The 23,200-nt window shown below is 36.7% G+C and overlaps 1 protein-coding gene across 4 annotated transcripts in view; it reads left to right on the top strand.

Moving 5' to 3' along the window:
- Window positions 1–23,200, top strand: part of kdm6a (lysine (K)-specific demethylase 6A) — a 573,573-nt gene that overhangs the window by 218,606 nt on the left and 331,767 nt on the right. For 2 of the 4 annotated variants that reach the window (XM_028799753.2, XM_028799756.2), the window contains exon 6: window positions 20,181–20,225. The exons of the other annotated variants lie outside the window; for them this stretch is intronic. In XM_028799753.2, coding sequence (XP_028655586.1) covers window positions 20,181–20,225 — 45 coding nt within the window. The remainder of the gene's footprint in view (window positions 1–20,180; window positions 20,226–23,200) is intronic. 4 annotated transcript variants of the gene reach the window in all.

Genomic DNA, 23,200 nt, shown 5'->3' with positions numbered 1-23,200 from the left:
ATAGTTATTTGGAACACACGCATTTCATGTGTGTTCCGTTTCTAAAGTAATCTGTGTAAACACTAAGATCGGGGGGAGGGGTGATGTTAGAGCGCCTGAGCTTATTCAGTGCAGCAGGAACAACGCACGTTGATCTTTTTTCTTCTTTCAGTACACGTGCCTTCCCTGTTTATTTATATATCTCTGCCTGTCTGTCTCTCTATTACGCAGTGCTCGGTCTGTCTGTGTGTTATGGATCTTAAAAATAACAGTTATAAGGGCAGTTGTTCCTGTTAATTGCAGTCTCAGTTGTTAAAAAAATATTTTAAAAGGAGCATCCCACATGAAAATATAACAACCTCATTAACTGACAGTGCATACCAATTTATAAATTTTATGTCCGTTTGAGGTTAAAAAGAAAAAAAAGCAACACTTCGTCCCCAGCGGGGAATCGAACTCAGGTCTGTGAGGCGGCAAAGCTGCTGTGCTCTAAGAGGCAAATCTTAGCGCGCTACTCCATGGAAGCTGTTGTATCATCCTTGAAGCTTTTTGTGAAAGTGTTCATTTGATCTTTGGAACTCGGGCTTTACACATTCTATAGTTTATGCCTACTACATTTTGTAACATTTATTACTAAGATATGAAAAAGTTTCTGTTTTAACAATGTGTTTACACAGATTACTTTAGAAACGGAACACGCATGAAATGTGTGTGTTCCAAATAACGATCTATTATTTCCACTGTAAAACTCCACTTCACTCCCAGATAATCAATCAAGGCATGAGCTTGGAAAAGTTTGCTCACGTTCTAAGTCGGTGGGAGGATGGAATAGCCGGCTGCTGGCAGATTGTCTTTTATTAGCACATTTAGAGGACAAAGGATGCTGGCAGAGAGGTGTGAACGGATTTAAGAAGCGATTTAAGGTGGGCCGGATCTACGAGTTTTTTCGTAGGCTCTGGTAATTCTAGTGTTAAAAGGTATTGAGAAGAAGAGGACAGCACAGTAATCCTTAAACTTGCCAATTAGAAATTATCAGTTTGAGGGGCATGCATCGTGTTCAATGTTTATTCTGTGATTAAAAAAAAAAAAAAAAAAAAAAATCAAGCTTTCATTTGAAATGATAGCTTGGCCAAATAAGAATAATGGTAATGTAAAAAAACATTTAAAAATATACATCTTTACTAAAATTGTTTTGGCAAATGAACTGTATGTCTAACGCTGAAAACATAACACAATAGGGTCTTGTATAAAACCTTGGTTAGATTCCATACTTAAGTTTTGCTTAGTCTCAAAAGGCAAAAACATCATATGCTCCAAAAAAAAACATTTTTTATACAGTTTGAGTATTGCCTATCCTAAATGCCTGAGACCATAGTAGATATAGTATACTAGCAAAATACCTGCGCTTCGCAGCGGAGAAGTAGTGTGTTAAAGAGGTTATGTAAATATATATATACATATACATATATACATATATATACATATCTACATATACATATATATATATATATATACACACATATACACATCCACATATATATACATATATATATACACATAACATATATATATACACATACATAAACACACACATATACATATATACATACATACATAGTGCGTTGTAACACGGGCTGTGATTGTTACTTGGGAGGGAGACGACAAATCACAGCTTCCCGCTTTCTAATCGGGCCTGTGATTGGTGCTTTGACGGATGCCCAGATCCCACAGTATGTCCCCTTAGAAGAGGCGTTAGGCAAGTGTAATTGAATAGCGGTGCTGCAAGTTTAGCTTTACACCTGTTTTTAAGGCTTATTGACTGAAAGGGGCTTTCATGAAAAAACTTAGGGCTTTGCTACAGGATACACCCTCCACAAGTTAAGGAAGTAAAAATAAAGGTATATATTTCTGTTTTATTTAAACCTTTTAAGTTTGTATGTGGGTGGCATGGTGGCGCAGTGAAAGGTGCCAGTTAGGAGACCCGGGTTCGCTTCCCTGCGTGGAGTTTGAATGTTCTCCCTGTGTCTGTCTGGGTTTCCTACGGGTACTCCGGTTTCCTCCCACAGTCCAAAGACATGCAGGTTAGGTGCATTGGCGATTCTAAATTGTCCATGGTGTGTGGGTGTGTGTGCCCTGCGGTGGGCTGGCACCTTGCCCGGGGTTTGTTTCTTGCCTTGTGCCCTGTGTTGGCAGGGATTGGCTCCTGTATTTAGGATATAGCGGGTTGGATAATGGATGGATGGACATTTGTATGCAAAGCCCCATTTGCACGATTTCGGTTTTTTTCATTCTTCAGTAATATTTCAGCAAACCCGGAGCTTGTCAGTTCAAATCCTGGTACTGACACCACTGTGTGACCCTGAGGAAGTCACTTCACCTGCCTGTGCTGCAAAAAACAAAAGTAATATAATAAATTGTACCTCAGATGTTGCAAGTTGCTGGAATAAAGGCATAAGTCAAATAGATAAATATGTATTATACACATAGGAACTATTCATTTATTTTCAGTTAAGTCATCTGCAGCAAACCTTTATAAATGAGGGTTTCTCCTTTTTAGATAGTGCAAACTATTTCTTCTTCATTGAAGTTTTCTCTTGGAGAGCTTTTTTCATTTCATTGAAAATTAAAGCAGCAGCTGCCAAAATATGTAGCTTTCTTATTAATTTTTCAATATTGTGTAAAATAACTTTATAAAGTAACATAAAAGGTTTAAATACTGGTTTTCCTTTTACACTAAAATATTACTAAAGAGATACAAAAAAAGTAAAATGCATATGTTGTTTTTCTTTAAGGAGATTAAATATTACTGAAGAAAAAAAAAAAAACTAAAACAGCCAAATGGGGCTATGCATACGAACTTAAAAGGTTTAAATAAAACAGAAATATATACCTTTTATTTTTACTTCCTTAACTTGTGGAGGGTGTATCCTGTAGCAAAGCCCTAAGTTTTTTCATGAAAGCCCATTTCAGTCAATAAGTCTTAAGAAGAGGTGTAAAGATATTGATAATAAGCTATGCAAACCCACCAAGACATGCAATCGTTTAAATCAAGGCGCGAGTCGAAAAACACCATCCGATACTATTAGTTAACGATTAACACATTTCTATATGTATTGTAAGCATACAATACAACTGATAATATGTTGCGCTTATTTATCTGGTGTACCGACATTTTTGCACGTTTAACGGCTGAAATCTAACGTGGTTTGTGCCCTTTAGAATGAAAACAGTTTGCATTTACCTTTTTAATAAAAAGCGAGCTTTTAAGCCTGAGAAATCACTCCGTAAATGCACACGTTTAATTCTTTATCACTTCAAACAACTGAACTATCCAGAACATTTCAGGCATACATCCAGCATTAAAACTATGTATAAAAAGCACAGCTGTTAAAGGAATTCAGCATTTCTTAATTGAAAATGTTCCTCTAATCCTCAACATGTCTCTATGAGTCGTTCTGGTGGTTTTACTTGACGTTTTGATATTCTGGTTAATTGTGTTTGCAGTTGAGATGTTCTTTCCTGATTTATACTTGTTTTCTCGTTAATATTTGTTTCGCTGGTGTTAGTGTTCTGATTAGAGGTTATTGGTCCTTTGATGTCTCGACGGTTTCTTCTTAGAACAGCTCCTATTACGCAATTCCGTCACATACTGGTCTATTGTTTCTCCGATTTTCTGGAAACATGTAAAAAAAACTTGTGCCGCTCAAACGTCACATTGCACTTTGGGTTGCAGTACGTTTCGAATTTTTCAACTATTTTGTTCAATTTCATATTGTCTCCATCTTCTTCAAACTGAAAATTGTTATACACCTCTAGCGCCTCTTCGCCAATTACATGTAGAAGCATAGACGCTTTTATTTTTTCACTTCTCCTATCTGCTTCAATCGCAGCAAGATACAACTCGAATCTCTGTTTAAATCTTTTCCAATTTTCAGCTACATTTCCCTTTAACTGGAGAGTTGGTGGGGGCTGTAATCCTTCCATATTTTTTTTTCTCTTTTGCTAGAACGTCTTAGCGCTTTCTGACCACGTTTTCGGGTTACTCACAGACACGAGACTCGTTCAAAAGCTGAACCTCTTCTTCACATTCCTCTTCCAATCCGCCACTTCTGACACCATGTAGTGATCTTGTTAGGTTCGTAGTTTAATCAATACACAGGATTGAAAGATATAATAACTTTTTAATAGACAGACTTTAGAGACATTTACTGTACAAGTTACTACTCGTTCTTTATTTCACGCCCATTCTCCTACTTGCATCGGCATTCACAGCCATTACTAATCATTCTGTAAGTATTCCTTAGTAGACCTTACTAATCAACTATCATTACAAAATCCAACGTGGTTTGTGCCCTTCAGAATGAAAACAGTTTGCATTTACCTTTTTAATAAAAGGCGAGCTTTTAAGCCTGAGAAATCACCCCGTAAATGCACACGTTTAATTGCACATGTGTTAATATGTATGCTTACACAGTATTAAAAGACACTCAAAAATTAACGTCATTTACCTTCGTTCCCGCGTTTGACTCGTGCTGTAAATCTCTTCCTTGTTTTTAGTTCACGTGATTCCGTAGGAGGCGTGATGACGCGATACGTGACTCCGCCTCCTCCATTAGAGTATATGGACAAAAAACAGGTTCCAGTTATGACCATTACGTGTAGAATTTCGAAATGAAACCTGCCTAACTTTTGTAAGTAAGCTGTAAGGAATGAGCCTGCCAAATTTCAGCCTTCTACCTACACGGGAAGTTGGAGAATTAGTGATGAGTCAGTCAGTCAGTCAGTCAGTCAGTCAGTCAGTGAGGGCTTTGCCTTTTATTAGTATAGATGTGCACTTACATAGGAAGATATCTTGGGGGCAACATTAAGTCCAGAAATGCACCAAACTGTCTGAATGACAATTAACACATGTAATTCATATTAATGAGCCATTATTATAATGTGCTTTGATGTTATCAAACATACCTTAAAAGTCATGAATGTGGTGTAGAGCAGAGATGGTCTTGGTGGGGTACAGTGGCTGCAGGTTTTTGTTCCAACCAGTTTCCTATTTTGATGATAGACCTAGCTGATAATGTGACTTAGAGTTTTAATTATCTAAATACTGTTTGTCCCCAGGGGGAAATTTGGCTTCTTTGTGTTTTTATTCGCCAATGACAAACTTCAACTCCTTCGAGGCGGATGTCGACATATAACGACATGTAGGAATGTTTTCATGCAGCTGTCAGCTGCTACATGAACGCATTCAGCACCACGATCAGCTGGGGACCGATCAGTTGATGCTGGTAAATCACTTTTCTTTTCAGTCTCCAGATCACTAGCATCAAAATAACAGTCCGATAAGTCAGAATCCGAATCAGCAGTAATTTGCAAAACTTTGTCCATGGAGTATTTTGCTTTACAGATTTGCCTTTAGCTCCGGCCTGCATGAAGATGGCTCCGGCTGCCGACAGCTGCTCTGCTGTGCATTTGTGCCGGCAGCTGAAAAAAAATATTCAGTCCTCAGAGTTTTAATTATGCTTTAGATTGCTCCATTCATGGATGTTTCAGGGTGGTGTTGGACACTCGCTCACATACACATTTTCAGGGTAATTGTGACTTACAAATGGTAACTTGCATAGAAATGTTTGTACGCCAGATTTTATAAATCTGATTTTTATTCTTTCTTTTTTGAGTGCGCAAAGTTTTACAAATGAGGGCCACAGTGGCAGTATTTATTTATTTATTTGCCTCATCCAGTTTCTTAATTAAATCCCATTTATTTGCTGTTAAAGCAATATATTTTTTGTACTTACTTTTAGTTAACTCTCTTCTGATGTAGCATCCATAATTGCCTATTTTAGTTTTAAGAAGCTGCATTTAGGTTTTAATTTTTTCATTTTTTTTCTTAACCAGCTATTAGTTAATAATGATGTGTAAAAGATAAAGGAGCCACCAGCTTTCCATCTTACTAGTTTCTTTTTACTATGGCGAATGTGCATTAAGAAGTATCTGTGAGAAACAAATTAGTGAAAAAAGGGGAGAATTGTGAAGTGCTGATCTGTTCTGTTCCACAAAACAGATTATGTTCTCAGAAAACAAAATTCTACAATGTAATTAAAGTTTGTTTTGGTTGAATGAAAGCTTTTACAAGAAATAAAGATAAATGGCAAGTTTAGTTATCAGAAGGACTGTGTTAATTAGGAATTTGTTTGGAACAAAAACCTGTAGCCACTGAGGCCCACCAGGACCGTGAGTGACTAACCCTGGTGTAGAGACTCTTATTTTAGCCTCCTTTTAGGAGTATAAGTGCTGTGTATTTGCACTAAAGAAATTAAATGCAGAGTACAGACAACTTTTCACAAAACTTTGTTTTATAAATTTGACCCCGGGTGTGGAATTTACATAAAAAATTAGATAGTACATAGGTAGCATCATGTCAGCATTCAGATAGTTATGGATTTTGGAGCATTTCAGATTTTAGAATTTCAGATTAGGGATACTCAACCTATAGTACTGTTCAAGCCCTGCCAAGGTCCTTTATAAATCTTAAATCAACTTAAAATTATCCGCTTATTCATGAATCTTTAGTCACTCCCCGTCATCTCCTGTCAGTAACAATAAATGGTGTGTAAATGCCTTTTATTTTTCTTTTTTTTATATTCATGATCTATGACATGACATCCGTGCACTCAGACAGACTTTTAGAAAAATTGAGCACAGGTGGTGTCTGACAAAACTAGAGAGGTTTCACCTTGCCTGGGTGGAGAGTTTTAAAAAGTTTTAAAAGTGTACTTTCAGTTGTTAAGACAGCATACTGTGCCATCCATAATATTTGTGACACACATTTTTCAGTGATTTATTCCACCATCTAATTTCTACATGGTGTGATTGAAATGTATGTAAATACAGTGTAACCTCGTTTCACGAACGTCTTGGTACACGTACAACTAGGTTTACGATCAAAAAGTTCGCCAAACTTTTGCCTCGGTTCACGACCACACACTCGGTATACGAACAAGCCGGTTTCCCTTTCGGTTTGTACATGTTCAGTCTCTCCCTGTACATTTCCTGTGCAGCGAACAAGAGAGAGAGCGCGACACACACACACACACACAGGCAGCACGAGAGAGAGACAGACCACACACACAGGCAGCACGAGAGAGAGACAGACCACACACACACACAGGCAGCACGAGAGAGAGACAGATGCACACACACAGGCAGCACGAGAGAGACCTGGACGCATAAGGTAGGAAGGCAGTTAAAGAATGCACTGGACTTGATTTTGTTTTCACTTCTGTTTACAGCGATCGGTTCGTAGTGTGCATTGTTGCAATGTTACTTTTCTTGGTGGTTTATTAAATTATGGATTTTTTCAAATGTTCATTTTTTTCCCTGTACTTAAAACTCGTTAAAAAAAAAAAAAGTGTTTTTAGCTAGCGGTTGGTAGCGCTATAGCGCGAACTATTGCAGTGTTAGTTTTTTCTGTTGTTCAAGGTTTTCTCAGTGTTATTCAATGTTTTTACATTTAGTTTACTATTACGCTGTGCATTCTATGGTTTAATTAACTATATTTGTGCTTAAAAACTTAAAAAAAAATATATATATATTTACATACAGTTCATATGGTCTGGAACGGATTAATTGTATTTACATACAATCCTATGGAGGAAATTGCTTCGGTTCACGACCAAATCGGTTTACGACCAGAGTTTTGGAACGAATTATGGTCATGAACCGAGGTTCCACTGTACCCTTAAATTAAAGACAACATTGTGCACTTCAGTCACATCTGAATTGTTTGATTTGTAATTTAAATCTGTTTAGCAGAGAGGTATATCACGGAAAATTAAGTCTTTGTCCCAAAAATAATGGAGGGTACTATAATGTATTTATATGTACTTCGCAAAATGGAACATATTTTTTGTTTAATGAGAAATGTATTAAATATTAGCTGTGCACACACGTGTTCATGAGGTTTATATTCTTGAAGAGATAATAATTTTTATTACATCAACTCACATACAAGTCAAGTCAATACATAAAAGAATTACTTTTAAGACAGCAGCACAGAGACACGCACAGACTTGCGTGTTTTGTGATAGAACGTGATTTGCGTCAAAATTAATTTTTAACATATCAGCAAATTTTTTTTCCCCGCTGTTGAAATCCATACTGCAAGAACAATTTCGCCCGTTAATCCAGATCAACCAATTTATCTCTCACTCCCACTTCCACTGATTTTTTATTTCCAGTGTTTCTTCACTGTAATCAGTTCTTGCTGCAGGACTAACAGCAGGGTTTTTAGGTGATGCTTGGAGAATGGCAAACAGTTGTGGTAATGTATATATCATGCAGCATTTAGAAAAAAGCAGTTATGGTGTTTGAATGTATATGCAAATAAGGTCACCTTCTCATGCCTGCCGGACTCTGCAAAACATCGATTAAATGGTTTGCTCTTTCAGGCTTTTATTGTGTTAAAGGTGTATGTACATTCATGTCCTTTGTTTGGTTTAGAACATAAAGAAAAAAAATTACATGGAGACTAAAGAATTAAGAATTTCAATCTATGCAGTACAGGTATGGGAAAAATTTGTGTATATATATATATATATATATATATATATATATATGGTTGAAATAGTTTACTGTCAAATAATGCAAAGAGTACGTGACACGTATTTCGCCCTAGAGTACCGTGGCGGATGTTAGCTGACTTACGATACCTGGTAGGTAACCAAATGAATGAACCACACGCCGTGGCGCAACATTAGAGGCTTTGCCTCTGGCGGTGACGTCCGAGGTTCAATTCCCCGAGAGGGGTGCAGTGAGTGTGTACGCCTGATGAGCCCAAAATTAGGGCGAAACACGTGTCACGTACTCTTTGCATTATTTGACAGTAAACTATTTCAACCTATATATATATATATATATATATATATATATATATATAACCACCCATACAATCAGATTGTGACACAGACTACGAATGCAATGAATATATATATATAGTTATTGGATTATGTTGGTGCATTATATTGGATACTTTAAAGAAGAGGGTTATAATTTAAAATTTGTAGTTTCTTTTTATTAAATTATAATTTTTAAATTATTTCATTGAATGCTTACAGTTTATATAAAAATGTACACCCTGCCAAAATCAGAGATTTTGTGTAATAAAAAATTAAACCAAATTAAATCCTTTTAGAACGTATTCCACCTTTATTGCAAAATTGCAATCTGTGCAAAAAAGGTGAAAACAAGTCAGAAACTGTTTAGTGAAAAAAGGACGACATACAACAACCTAGTTGGATTAGTGTATACAACCTTTAATAATCAAGGATGTGGCTGCATTCAGAATCAACCAATCACAGTAAGTTTCATCTCAAATAGTAGTTAGTATACGCCTGACATCAATTAAAGTGGCTCTAATTGACCTCAGATAAAGTTTGGCTGTTCTTGTAGGGTTATTCCGATATCATCTTATTTGCACTATACTCTAAAAGCCATGTTTCACAAAGAGCTTTTAAAACCTGAACGGAATCTCATCATTAAAAGGTATCAATCAGGACAGGGGGTACAGAGCATTAAACATATGTCCAAAGTATCCAAAGCATTAAACATCCCATACAGTGAAGACAGTCATCAACAAATGGAGAAAATATGGCCTAACATTGACTCTACCATGATCAGGATGTCCTTCCAAGACTGATGAGAAGACAAGGAGAAAACTGTTCAGGGAGGCCACCAAGAGGCCTACAGTAACATTAAAGCAGCTGCAGGATTTCCTGGCAAGTACTGGTTGTTTCCTACCTATGGCAACAATCAGTCATATTCTTCATGTTTGGGTTATGGGGTATGGTAGGAAGATTAAAGCCTTTTCTCACAAAGAGAAACATTGAAGCCTGGCTAAACTTAGCACAAAGGTATGTGAAAAAATGTGTTATGGTCTGAGGAACTGCACCTTTCAGCATAGACAACAACCCAAAGCATACATCAAAATCAAGAAAGCAATGGATTCATCTAAGGATGAGCAGTGTTCTGGAATGTCCCAGCCACAGTCCAGACCTTAATTAATCCAATTGAAAATCTGTGTGTTGACCTTAAAAGAGTTCTGCACTGGAGATGCCATCTTAATTTGACAGATCTGTAAATTTTTTGCAAGGAGGTGTGGGCAAAAATTGCCAAATCGAAATGTGCCAAACTGATGAGAGACTTGCCCAAAAAGACACAGTACTGTAATAAAATCGAAAGGGGCTTCAACTAAGTATTACTTTAGGGGGTGTGGACACTTATGCAACCAGGGTTTTGCGTGATTTTTTTCCTTTTTCCACTAAACCGTTTGATTTGTTTTCAATTTGTTTGTATAGACTGCAATTTTGCAATAAATGTGGATTAAGTTCTGACAGTATTTTTCTTGGTTTCAATTTCCTGTCAAACAAAACCTATTATTTTGGCAGGGGTGTGTAAACTTTTTATATCCACTGCATGCATTTGTAAATTAACCTATCGTGCAAGCTGGTGGCCCTCAGAAACATGTCTTCTGATTGGATTGGGTCTTTGGGTATGCCAGATCTCTTCCTGTCAGAGTTTCGTCCAGTTTTCAATTGCTTTTGGATTGTGTTGGACACCATAATCACTGACACTTTGATATTTCTTTGCATTTTCTTTTAATGAAATTCCTTAACTTCTATGGGTTAACAATGCTCTGTCTCATTTCATTTGTTAATTGCTTCTTTCTTGGCAATTCTGCTTTAAGACAGACCGTTTTTTTAAGTAATCAGCATAAGATGGGACACGTGTGCAAATTATTTGCTTCAACTTGCAAGGCTTAATCTGTAGGTTGTAACCTATCAAAAGCAGGCACATTTGAAATACAGTGGGTACGGAAAGTATTCAGACCCTCTTCAATTTTTCACTCTGTTATATTGCAGCCATTTGCTAAAATCATTTAAATTTATTTTTTTCCTCATTAATGTACACACAGCACCCCATATTGACAGATAAAAAAAAGAATTTTTGAAATCGTTGCAGATTTATTAAAAAAGAAAAACTGAAATATCACAGTAGCAGGATTTTTTTAGAAAGTATTTGCCGCATTTTTAGTTACAGTAGTGGTCAAAAGTTTTGGTAGTGACACTAATACTGAGTTTTGCAAACTTTGCTGCTTCAGCATTTTTAGATTTTTAAAAAAAAAATTTTAACATGTTTCTGTGGTACAGTAATCCCTTGCTATATCACGCTTCACTCTTATCGCGGAATTTATATGTAAGAATATTTAAATATATATCGCGGATTTTTCGCTGGTTCGTGGGCTTCAGTGGACAATGGGTCTTTTAATTTCTGGTACATGCTTCCTCAATTGGTTTGCCCAGTTGATTTCATACAAGGGACGCTATTGGTAGATGGCTGAGAAGCTACCCAATCAGAGCACGTATTACGTATTAAATAAAACTCCTCAAATATATTGTGAGCAGGGGGGCTGTTCGCACCCCTAGAGGATATGGCTGCTCCTCAAAAAACGCTGAAAGAGTACCTTCACATTGCGCCCTTCCTTGCTGGGCTTACTTGTGGTTGCTTTGTTGCGTGATATGCTTCCTGCACGGTGCTTCACATACTTAAAAGCTCAAACAGCGCCTATTGATTTTTGATTGTTTGCTTTTCTCTCTCTTGCTCTGACATTCTCTGCTCCTGACGGAGGGGGTGTGAGTAGGGGGGCTGTTCGCACCCCTAGAGGATACAGACGCTCGTCTAAAAAATGCTGAAAGACTACCTTCACATTGCTCCCTTCCTTGCCGGGCTTCCTTTCAGCTGCTTTGTCAAGCGACATGCTTCCCGCACAGTGCTTCGCATACTTCAAAGCTCGAACAGTAGCTATTGATTTTTGATTGTTTGCTTTTCTCTCTCTCTCTGACATTCTCTGCTCCTGACGCGCACTCCTTTGAAGAGGGAAATATGTTTGCACTCTTTTAATTGTGAGACGGAACTGTCATCTCTGTCTTGTCATGGAGCACCGTTTAAACTTTTGAAAAAGACACAAATGTTTGTTTGCAGTGTTTGAATAAAGTTCCTGTCTCTCTGCAACCTCCTGTGTTTCTGTGCAAATCTGTGACCCAAGCATGACAATATAAAAATAACCATATAAACATATGGTTTCTACTTTGTGGATTATCACCTTTCGTGGGGGGTTCTGGAACGCAACCCCTGCGATGGAGGAGGGATCACTGTATACTGAATAAGTTATAAACATTTCATAGGTTCCAAAGGCTTTTATTGGCAAATACATCAAATGTATGTACAGAGTCAATATTTACAGTGTTGACCCTTCTTCATATCTTCTGCAATTTGCTCTGGCATGCTGGATGTCAGCTTCTGGGCCAAATCCCGACTGATGGTGATCCATTCTTGCCTTTTTAGGGCTTGGAGTTGATCACAATTTGTGAGCTTCTGCTTGTCCACCCGCTTTTTGAGAATTGACCACAGGTTCTCAATGGGATTAAGATTTGAAGAGTTTCCAGGCCACATGTCCAAACTTTCAGTGTTAATGAACTCTGAGCCATTTCGTTATCACTTTTGCCTTGCGACATGGTGTTCCATCATGGTGGAAAATATGCAGATCATCACTAAATTGCGCAAATCACCTTAATTGTTGGAGAAGTTGTTCTTGGATAATGTTTTGATACCATTGTTAATGGCAATATTCCTGGGCAGAATTGTGTGTGAACCTACTTCTTTGGATGAGAAGAAACCTCACACATGGATTGTTCCAGAATGCTTCACTGTTGGCACCACACAGGAGTCTTGATAGCCTTCACCTTTTCCTTCAGAAGGAGGATTCTTCTGAAAAAAATATCTGCACCAGTCTTCTGTTGTTCAATCCTTGTGCTTCCTGCATAATTTCTGTCTGTCCTTGATGTTTTCTTGGAAAGAAGTGGCTTCTTTGCTGACCTTCTTGACACAATGCCGTTGTCCAAAAGTCTTTGCCTCACTGTGCGTGCAGATGCACTCACACCCACCTGCTACCAATACTGAGCAAGCCCTGCACTGGTGGCAACATGATTCTCTAGCTGACTATTCAAGTGGAGATGGTCCTGGCGCTTGCTGGACACTTTTAGCTGATCATTTTGTGCCAGGGCCAACTGTGTTTTTGTGAGAAAGTTAACTTTTTATGCTAACTTTTTTGTGCAATGAATTAATATGCATCTGATCATTCTGCACAGTACTGTAAAAGCAATGTGAATTGCCACCACAAAACTGAAGCTGCAAATTTTGCTAAACACATTTGTGTTACAGCTACAACTTTTGACCACTACTGTACACTTTAATTTAAACTGGTAGAAGGTTATAAGCTATACTGTCTACTGAAAATGACAAGAATTAGTTGTATGTCTCATTTATATTATTGTGCCATTTGTCCCCATTGCTCTTTTTTTCTCAGCAAGCGCCAAAAGAAGATACAGTAGTAACAAATAGGTTAAAGTGATGTTCAATAAAGTTAAAAAAAAAAAAAAATCATCAGTTATGAAAAGTACTGATTCTTATTCAGTAAATTTGCAACACTAACGCAAAGATGTTGACCTTAATATTCATGGAAAAACGGCAAACTTCAAAATTTTGTAGGAGCAACCTACATGCTTCTGTTATGTTGAACTATGCAGAGCTTTTAAACCACCGGCACAAAATATTTAGAAAGAAAGCTATTGTCTTTGATTGTGCACTTTTTTTTGTCAATTCAAGTTAAATTTTTACTATTGTTACTATTTTTCTTTATTTCTTTAGTGCATGAATATTTGTATTGTTTTTTGTCTACTTCTTGTTTATCTTAAGTTTTATACATGATACCTGTTTTGTTACGCATTTGTGTATGCTTATACATTTAATTCTTTTTCAAAAGTTATTAAAGCAGTCACCTAAAACGGGATTTAACTGTGTTTGAATTGATTTTTGTTATGCAGTTAATCAGTGTTTTTTAAATTTTTCTCTTTTTTGGAGAACACTGTTTAAAATAAAAGATGAAAAATAAAAGAAGGCATAACCATAAAGCACTATTGAGTGAATAGGATTAAGTAGAGCATTCCTGAAACTCCATTCACACCCTCACATAAACCTAATATGGACAAATGTGGTTAATAAAGCTATCTCACTGATAATAATGCTCTTTATGCTCTGGCTTGTACATACTAAGCATTCGAGGTAACAACAATGCAGCACAGCAAACTTGGCATTTCAGATTTCTCAGACCTGATTACTAAAATTCATACATGTAGAAGGTACCAGGGCCTGTTGGCAGCATCTTATGTAAGGCTGAAGCTAACCCTGGATGAGGCATCGTCACATTGCAATTGAAGCTTATTGTTTATCCTGAATACAGTAGTGTGCATGGATGGAATTTGAGACTTGTACTTTCTGCAGATTGAACCAAAGAATCTGATGTAGCTGTCAAGCTCTAAACAAGCAGTTATAAGACCTGGTATTTCACAGTTTGAGAATGCAATGGCCATGTAAAAGCTTGTGTATTTTTATATTAAAATTATATTTTACATCCTTGTGTGAGGAAGGCTTATTGCAGAAACACTATAGTCAAAGAAGAACATTAGAAAGGAATTAGTAGCAGGAAATCACAATATAGTTAGGGAGAGAGGGCCTTCACAAGGAACTGTTTACAAAATACAGATTAAAAAAGACATGTCCCTCATTGAGCTCTGCAGTTTTTTTTTTGTCCATTCCAGAGTTTGCTCATACATTGGTTTCCTCTTTTTGGTTCTGCTACCAAAAGTGAACCTTTTTTTCAATTTAATAGGACAGAACTATACCACCAAGTAGTTTGACATCTCTAGCCACAACTGAAATTACAACTGAAGCTGGGAAGAACCTGTTTACACAAATATTGTGGAACTCTGGAACAAACCTCTAAGAAATGTAGTTAAAACAGAAACCGTGACAACTTTTAAGAAGAAGTGGGGAGAATTATTGGTCCAACTTTGCCACCTGGTATGCAATTGTGTTTGATGGATTGAATGGTGGCCTCTTATTTGTCAAATTGTGTCAATTTTCAAGTTTGTCCAAAAAAAAAAAGTGCAAACCTCCCACACACAGTGCTCAGGCTGGGATGTAAACCTTAGAGCCTGGAACTGTAAGGCTTCTGTTCTAACCACTTAACCCCCAGAATTTTTGGGGTGAAGCCTTTTTTTCCCCCCTATATGTTGATGGTGGTGATTCCCTGATGTTGGCTTCATGACATTGATTCTTCCATTTCAGGTGTTGAATTTTAAGCTTTGATTGTGAAGAGTTTTGTTAATTTCTGATCATTTAATTAAATATATATGTGTAAAGTACTGCATATTGCCTAGCATTTGTAAGAGACTGGGAAAGCTTGTGTGGTAGTGTACAATGAGAGACGTTTTCAGCCTCAACCTGAAAATGGTGTTCTATAGTGCTAATTTTGTATTTTTATCAAAATTTTAGCTCCTATGTTCTAAAACATGTAAATTAAGTTTGTTGTATTTTTATCCGTATATGTAAATACTGTATATACAGGTCAAATCCCATTATAGCAAATACCAACGTAACAAAATTTTCAAAATAACGAAAACTTTTTTTGGCCCGAACAAATGTTCATACATTATTTTTAACAGTTTAATAAAATGTAAATTTCAGTAAAAGTAATGTTTTTTTTTTTTTTTCAACCAAATATTTATTTCGAAGATGATAATGCTTTGGAAAAATTACTTATCTCTGACCTGTACTTTTGGTGAGTCTTGGGAACCCTTCTGCAGGTGGTCTCTTTCTTGTTAGACCAAAAGAAAGTTATAGTTAAATTTACGTTTCGGCAAGAGTGTACAGTAGGCATCATACAGGCATAGCTGATTTCTGAGTCAGCGCTCCAACAAGCATCTGCGTGGGTAATTGTGTTGTGTGTGGATACTGTATTGTTTGTGTTTCATGGCGCTTCTCAAAATTTTCTTTGAGCTTAACAAAATAAGTGTGAAACAGAGTCAGTTTATGCTGAAAAAAAGTTACATTTAATGTCTCATTTTCATTTTGTTTTCATACCTGTATTTCTATAAAAAAATAGTTATATCTATCATCTCATTTTCAAATAAAAGATCTTTTGCAGTTTAAGAAGCAGTTTTTTTATACAGGTATTGTCATGCTTAGTCAAAGAGAGTTGCATGAGAGATGAAGGTGAGTCCAGGTTTTCAAGGAAAATATAGGTACTTTATTACTGTATAGAGTAGGCAAGTGCAGTCTCAAGACTTCAGTACTCAAATACACAATATAGGAGCTGCGACATCGCAAATTGTCCTGTTTTAGCAGATTAGAACAACACCAGTGGCTCGGAATCATCACTGTGGCAGACCAGGAGAGTGTCTAATGTCCTAAACATTGTGCAACAACCATTTTATGTAGTAATCCTGATCCTGAAGAGGACAACTAATTACTTTGCCCTTGGTTTACTGCTTACCAGATGCAGCAGAGCAGCTATGGAGCTGTCCTTGCGCCCGTTGACTTTAGAGATGGTGAATTGCCGGCAACTCCACTCACAGTAGTATGCATATTTTCTCCATATTTGCTGTAAAGAAATTTCCGTTGTAACAAAATATTTTTTAATGCTCCCATGAATTTAGTTACAATGGGAGTCCACCTGTATAATACAAAATTGACTGACTCGCTATTTCTTGTTTAGCTAAGAAGCTGAAATTTAGCTGTATGGTATTAGTGAACATCCACTAAGAAAGGACATTTTGATATATCCATATATTAGGATAAAACATCCCCCACAACAAAAGCTAAATACCCCAAAATATCAAAAATGCTTTGAATGATTGGTTGAATGAAATTTGGAGATATTGTAGAAAAAAGAAAATTAAGATATGTTTTCATTTGTTGATATTTTTCGTTAATGCTGTAGCGAGTGGGATATTCTAACGCACCAGATCCTTGTTTTGCCACAGCACTGACAGTAATTGCACCAAGAAATGGGCTGTCCCATTTTATGCAAATTAAGGATGTCTGCAGAAGTGACATGAAAGGAAGTTCAGTGAAGCTTGAAGAAGTTGTGTTTAGATTGTGCTTGCCAGGAATTGTGGCTGTGACCAAAGTCAATTTAGTTCTACTGATACAGTAAAGTAATTGATACATTACCCACCCCCCTTTTATATTAATTATCCTGTAGCCTTATGTAAATGTTGAAGTGGGGACTATAATTCCCATTCACCAGTGAGCTGCTTCATATATCATCAGCGATCTAAGTTTAAATAAGAGCAACAATAAAAGCACCATATCATCAAAGGAGGCAACTATTGTATTTTTTCCATCTAACCTCTTTGGGATAACAATTTCATTGTCTCACTGGATTATAGCATTTAACTTATAGCAGTGTTTCTCAACATTTATGCCCTTGGAGTCCAGTTTTACCTTTTCAAGTTTCTTGATGACCCACAGACAGCTTTTGAAGATCTGTGACAGCAGGAGTTTCTCACTTTTAAATCAAGCGTGATGAGAAAAGTTGGTAGAAGAGGGGTCTCCTTGGTGAAATGAACACATTGGAAACTGGGAAAAATATTGTGCATTGCTGTTTTTGAAAAAGCTAATGCTATTGTCCACCTGCATTTCATCATTAAGTTTGCAATACCAATCAACAGGTAGCGTTATCAGTGTCCTTTCATAGTGGGTTGACAGCACCCATCTCATTTTATTTACAATCTGGCATGGAGTAGGCGTTGTCTTTTGATCAAGCATCTTATTTGCCATGCAAAGTCTGGCTTAAAGTCGAATGAAATAACATTGAGACACCCTTTTTTTGGATTCTTTATTCTCCTCCTTCATATGTAATGGGTTAAGATCTAAGCGTATGCTAATAGTTTATATTTCTAACTGCAGTTCCCTTGTATATGTAAACAGTAGGATTTCGTTATAGCTGTACTCAAAATGTACTAAAAGATGCCTCATTTATAGCCAAGTAACACATTCCTTTAATTTTCATAAAGAAAGGCTGTTATTCTTTCATTTTTATTTATTATCTGTCTGCAGTATCTGAAAACTTTGCGAGTGAGCAACTTTTCACCATAGCTCTCCATTTGCAGCTCTCACTTGCTCCATCCACTGTGTGCCTCTTTACATGTTGACCTTTTTCCACATTGAATTCATGCTGGATGAATACTTTGCTTTATCAGTGTGTGAAAAACATTGCAATGCCGTTTCAGTTGAATTCACGGTAATTTTTTCTACCTAATTGAAATCACTGGAATGCTGACAGGTTTCAGATGTTTTATCTTCATTATGCGTAATGAAAGTGGGATTATAAATGAGACATTTTTTCATTGATTATTTTAAATTTGTCTGCTGAAAACAGACACCGATTCACATCTACAAAACAATGTTCAGTAATTTTGATAACATCAACAGGAGAGGATTTGTCAAAGTAAAAAGGATATTAAAATGCAGCCAATTGCAAACGGGAGGAGAGAAACAGCAGTTCACACCTGGATACCAGTGTTCAGTGCATGATGCTTGTGTTGGTAATAGGGGTTCTTTCATGTAAAAAAAAGAAAGTAATCAGATATGTTTTCTGAATAGAATGTAAGAGTTGCAACAACATGTATTTGAAGTGCATCAAATTTGGAAGTGTCAAGGAAGTACAAGAGCATGACATGCACTATAATAAAATAATTAAAAATATTTAAAAAGCCAGTTGACATGGGACATGGAAGTCCTATTGTAATAGTAATTATTTATAAGGAGTTTTTTTTTATTCTAAAGACTGACAGCTAATCAAGGTATACACAACTAAAGTAATGAGCTTGGATTGACATGCAGAAACCTAGTTGGGAAGTCAGGCTTTTGGAGGTGACCCATGTTTTAATAGACTGGCATCTTGAGATAACCTGTGGTCCACAGTATTAATAAGCTCAGATAAGTAAAGTAGGCCTAGGCCATTTAAAGCTTTACATGTAACATGGAGGGTTTTGAAATCTCCCCCATACATAACTGAACACCAGTGCAAAGATTTAATAGGAGATATGTGATTAAACTTGGTAATTCTAGTAAAATGTTTTTGCAGAAGCATTTAAATTAAATGAAAGCTGCAAATCTCTTGGAATCTGGTTAATATGGATTTTGTTACAAAAATCTTTTGGAAATTCCTTGATAGTGGAGCAACTGCAGACGAATTACAAGTGGGATTTAAAATTGCCTGCAAATCAGCATTGTATGGCTGCATCCTGAATGGTGTATTGCAGTTGGTGTTGATTTTGTATGGTTTTTTTTTTTTTTTTTGGGCAACTCAGCCAGAATCAACAACCATAACAACATTTATTTATATAGCACATTTTCATATAAATAATGTAGCTCAAGGTGCTTTACATGATGAAGAAAGAGAAAAAAGACCAAAAAAAAGAATTTCTGGTGACCATCATCCTTTTGGTCCCCCTTGTAGAATCTCCACCCATGTGGGGGATGGGGGAGCCTGTTTCTCCTTGGAGAATCGCCACTGGCAGTCAACCTTAGGTGGGGCCCCTCTTGGAGATTTTCTGTCTCTGGTCATAGTGGAGCAGTGGCGTTTGCTTAAACTGTCCACAATGACCCATTGCCAGACACTCTGCACACTTTTCACAGCACTTTCCCCATTGAGTTATATTGTGAATCACAACTCTACATGACCCAAATTCAGACAATATGTGACCCATCATAGTTTAAGAACCTATGGTGTATTAAATAGCAAGAACATTTTCTCCCATGTTTTGGGATAAAGCATAAGATTGTCTGTTTGGGTTGAATAAAATCTCTTTCAAAAAATCTAGTCCTTTCCCAAAAATTTCTAACTAGCAGTTAGAACGGTTTGCCATAGTTTATATCCTGTCCATAATCTTGGTTATGTGGTAGGCATAATTAAGTTCTGACTTCTCTGTTAGCTTTGGTATACATAGGTATGGAGATCCTGCGACATAATTTATGTTGATATAATCAATATTGTTTGTCCTAATGTGTTGTTAAAAGTTGTCAGTTTGTCAGACAGAGAGTGTAATACAGCTTCCATGTCAGACAGTGTAATACAGCTTCCATGTCAGAAAGCTTGGCATTTGGTTTGACCCCACAAAAAATACATCTCTTTTAAAATGATCCTGTTTAAAATATTTTTGTAACCTTAACTTTCCTACATACCACCAGATTAATTCATAGTATTTATTGTTGTAAGTCCCCTCTCTTTCCCTGTCTAGGAAATTACAGTCCCCTACTGCCATGATGTGTACTGCAGAGACAAGGTAGGAGTATTCATGATTCTATTTTTGAGTCTGTCATGCATAAGCAAAGAGGTTTTAAGTCTGAAAAACTGTTACAGTTCTAGTATTAAAGTTAATAAATCGCATAAAAATAGTATGGTGAAACTGTGACGGATGGTTAAAGCATTACAAACCTTACTCCGTTAACGTTTAGCTCCCTAGGCATTAAGCTTCTGTGATTATAGTACACATTTTTCATAACTTAAGTCTTGCCTCTAACCAGGGATTAAGAAATTTAACTTCAGTAGGTGTCAAAGGAGCAACCTTCTGTTTCTTGTTACTGTACTGCAAACTCAAGCATAATAGCAAGTCTAGTGGTTTACTCTCAAACTTATTTTAGAAATCTGTCATATAGATTGTAAGGAAAAGCTGAAATATTGCAAACTTTTAAACCTAAACAAATGGAGACTAAAATACTAATGTTAAAAGCATTTTTTCTTAATTATTTAGTCAAGGTAAATTTTACATTTTGGCTTTCATATACCTTTTAATCTTAAGGTGCTTTATGAAATATACAGTAGTTCACAGTATGTTATATTTAACATTGCATAATTTATATCAGACTTTAGGCACAAATGTACATTTTTGGAAGCATCTATTGTTTCATGTTTGAAATATCTGAGGTTTGCTTGTTTGGATGCATCAGTATTAAAGAATGAATGAATCTTTAGATCTCTAGTGTTTTACATTGTAAAAATATCTTGGTGATCGTGTTGATAGATCTCGTGTCACAGACGTCCTTGTTTCTTTTGTCTAAAGGAAAATAGGGCTAGTTTGAAGTGAATTATCTCCTTAAGTAGTATTTTTCTTAGCAAATATACATTATGTATATTCAGATTATGAAGGTTAAGTAAGAGACTTCATGATAGCAGGGTTAGATATAAAATAGCATGGATTGTAAGATTAATGCTTCCATCTTTTTACTGTTCCTGAAAGCTGGAACAGATAATTCGTTTTAACCACATCAGCATAATATGCTGCACATTTTGCTATTGTTTCACTGACATTTGAGATTACTACTCCCTTCACTTGTAAAGTATGTTACCAGTTTGCAAACATGATGCACCTGTGAAGTCGATCACCCTTACATAATGTCAGCTGTGAAACAGTATATAGTAGGTTGCCCTTAGTGTGGTATGTGCAGAGAGGTTAGAAAATAAATATATGCACATATATGGCTCAACTGAAATGTTAGTGTTTGTTTTCAGGCAAAATGTGAAAGTAATAGAGATGCCAGCACAAACAGAGAGAAAATTTCAATGAGTAGAAGCCATAATGGAGCCATAAAGGGCGTTGATTTAACTAATTTCTCATCTGAAGAATAAATGCTGTATTTTCATTAAATGTTGGCTTTAATGAAGTAAGGTCCAGATTTAATAGTTTGTAACTTCAACCTTCAAAATGGTCATTTGAGCTACCTAGGTCTATTTTTAATAACTTTTTCATACAGGTAACAAAATATCAATCTAATACTGTTCACCTCATTATACTATAGTTGTTCAATGGCAGTAAACAAAATAAGTTATTCACACATTTTTAGCTTGTCTTTTAAAGTTCTTGCCAGTCGTTGCCAATGCACTCTTAGGGAAGTGGAGGATCTCATTCCATGATATAACAGTTGCCATTGAATTTAGTCACTTGCATCACTTCAGTTTAAATTTACTTAAGACTAATCAGTTTTATTACACCTATTTTTCTCCAATCTGACAAGTTGATGCATTTTATGACTTGCCTTATGGTACTGGTACTACTATTGGTACCACTACTGCAGTCCTTAGAGGTGTGTTCAAATTTAAAGTTGAAATAAATTCACTTTGCCAATGAAGAGGCAACACTGGTCAGCAAAAAACAGCACAGATAAGTACAGTGGAACCTCTAGATACGAGTTTAATTCGTTCCAGCACTGAGCTTGTATAGCGAATTTCTCGTATCTAGAACAAACTTCCCCATTGAAAATAATGGAAATCCAGTTAATCCGTTCCGCACCCCAAATATATTAACATAAAAATCAATTTTCCTAACAAATAACACTGATAAATTATATATACTGTAGTCTACCTTTAATAAATAACACTGGTAAATAATATAACTGATTATTAAAAGAATCAAAACAGGTGTCCAAAGTGCAGTAGAGCATTCAATAAATCTTTAAATAAATAATCCTTAAAACAGTTGTGAAGTGGAGGTTTAAAATACACAAGAATAACAATCCTTTAACACGAGGTTAAAACGTCAAAAGGAAGCAGTCTTTAAAAAACAGATGACAATCCCCGGTGCTTCTTCTCTGTTAGCGTCTCACCTGCGGGCTCTGCAACAGGCGAGACACTTAATGCAGCTGACCTTCTCTACACCGTCCTGCTTCAGCTGTTTGGCTCGCCTGTTCAGCTCACTGTTCAGCTACACGCGAGCCTGCACTCGCTCACTCTCCCGCACCGACTTCCTACTGCTGCTGCTTCCTGCCTCCTCCTGCAACCTCCGTTCTCTCTCCTCTCTTTTCTTTTACTTCTTCTCCCCCTTAACCGGCTCGCGCTTCTCTATATATGCGGGTAGGACATGGCAGCTGCAGCCCATCAGCCACAGGAACAATCATGGATGTGGGCAGTTTCCCACCTGTGCACTTAGGTGAGAAACGCAGACACTGCAGATCGCCCTGCGGCTCGCAACTGCTACCACTCCCCCTCGCTAAGCCGCGAGCTATACCCACAGCCTGGCTCGTGGCTCGTTACGCGAGCCAATGCTCGTATTTAGATCTGAATTTTTCGCTCATACTTTCCTCGCATTTTGAATTTCTCGTATACAGAGGTGATCGTATCTTGAGGTTCCACTGTATTTATATTTAATTACTGAATAACAATAATATACAAAGTAATATAAATATTAATCTTGAGGTACCAGTTATATTTGCAGTTAATCGGATACCATACTGGGGAAAATACTCATTTGCATAATGCCAGCTG

Source organism: Erpetoichthys calabaricus, chromosome 4, assembly GCF_900747795.2.
Source record: "Erpetoichthys calabaricus chromosome 4, fErpCal1.3, whole genome shotgun sequence".
Lineage (NCBI taxonomy): Eukaryota > Metazoa > Chordata > Cladistia > Polypteriformes > Polypteridae > Erpetoichthys > Erpetoichthys calabaricus.
The sequence above is the reverse complement of the archived record's forward strand: the minus strand, read 5'-3'. Positions and strand labels throughout refer to the sequence as shown.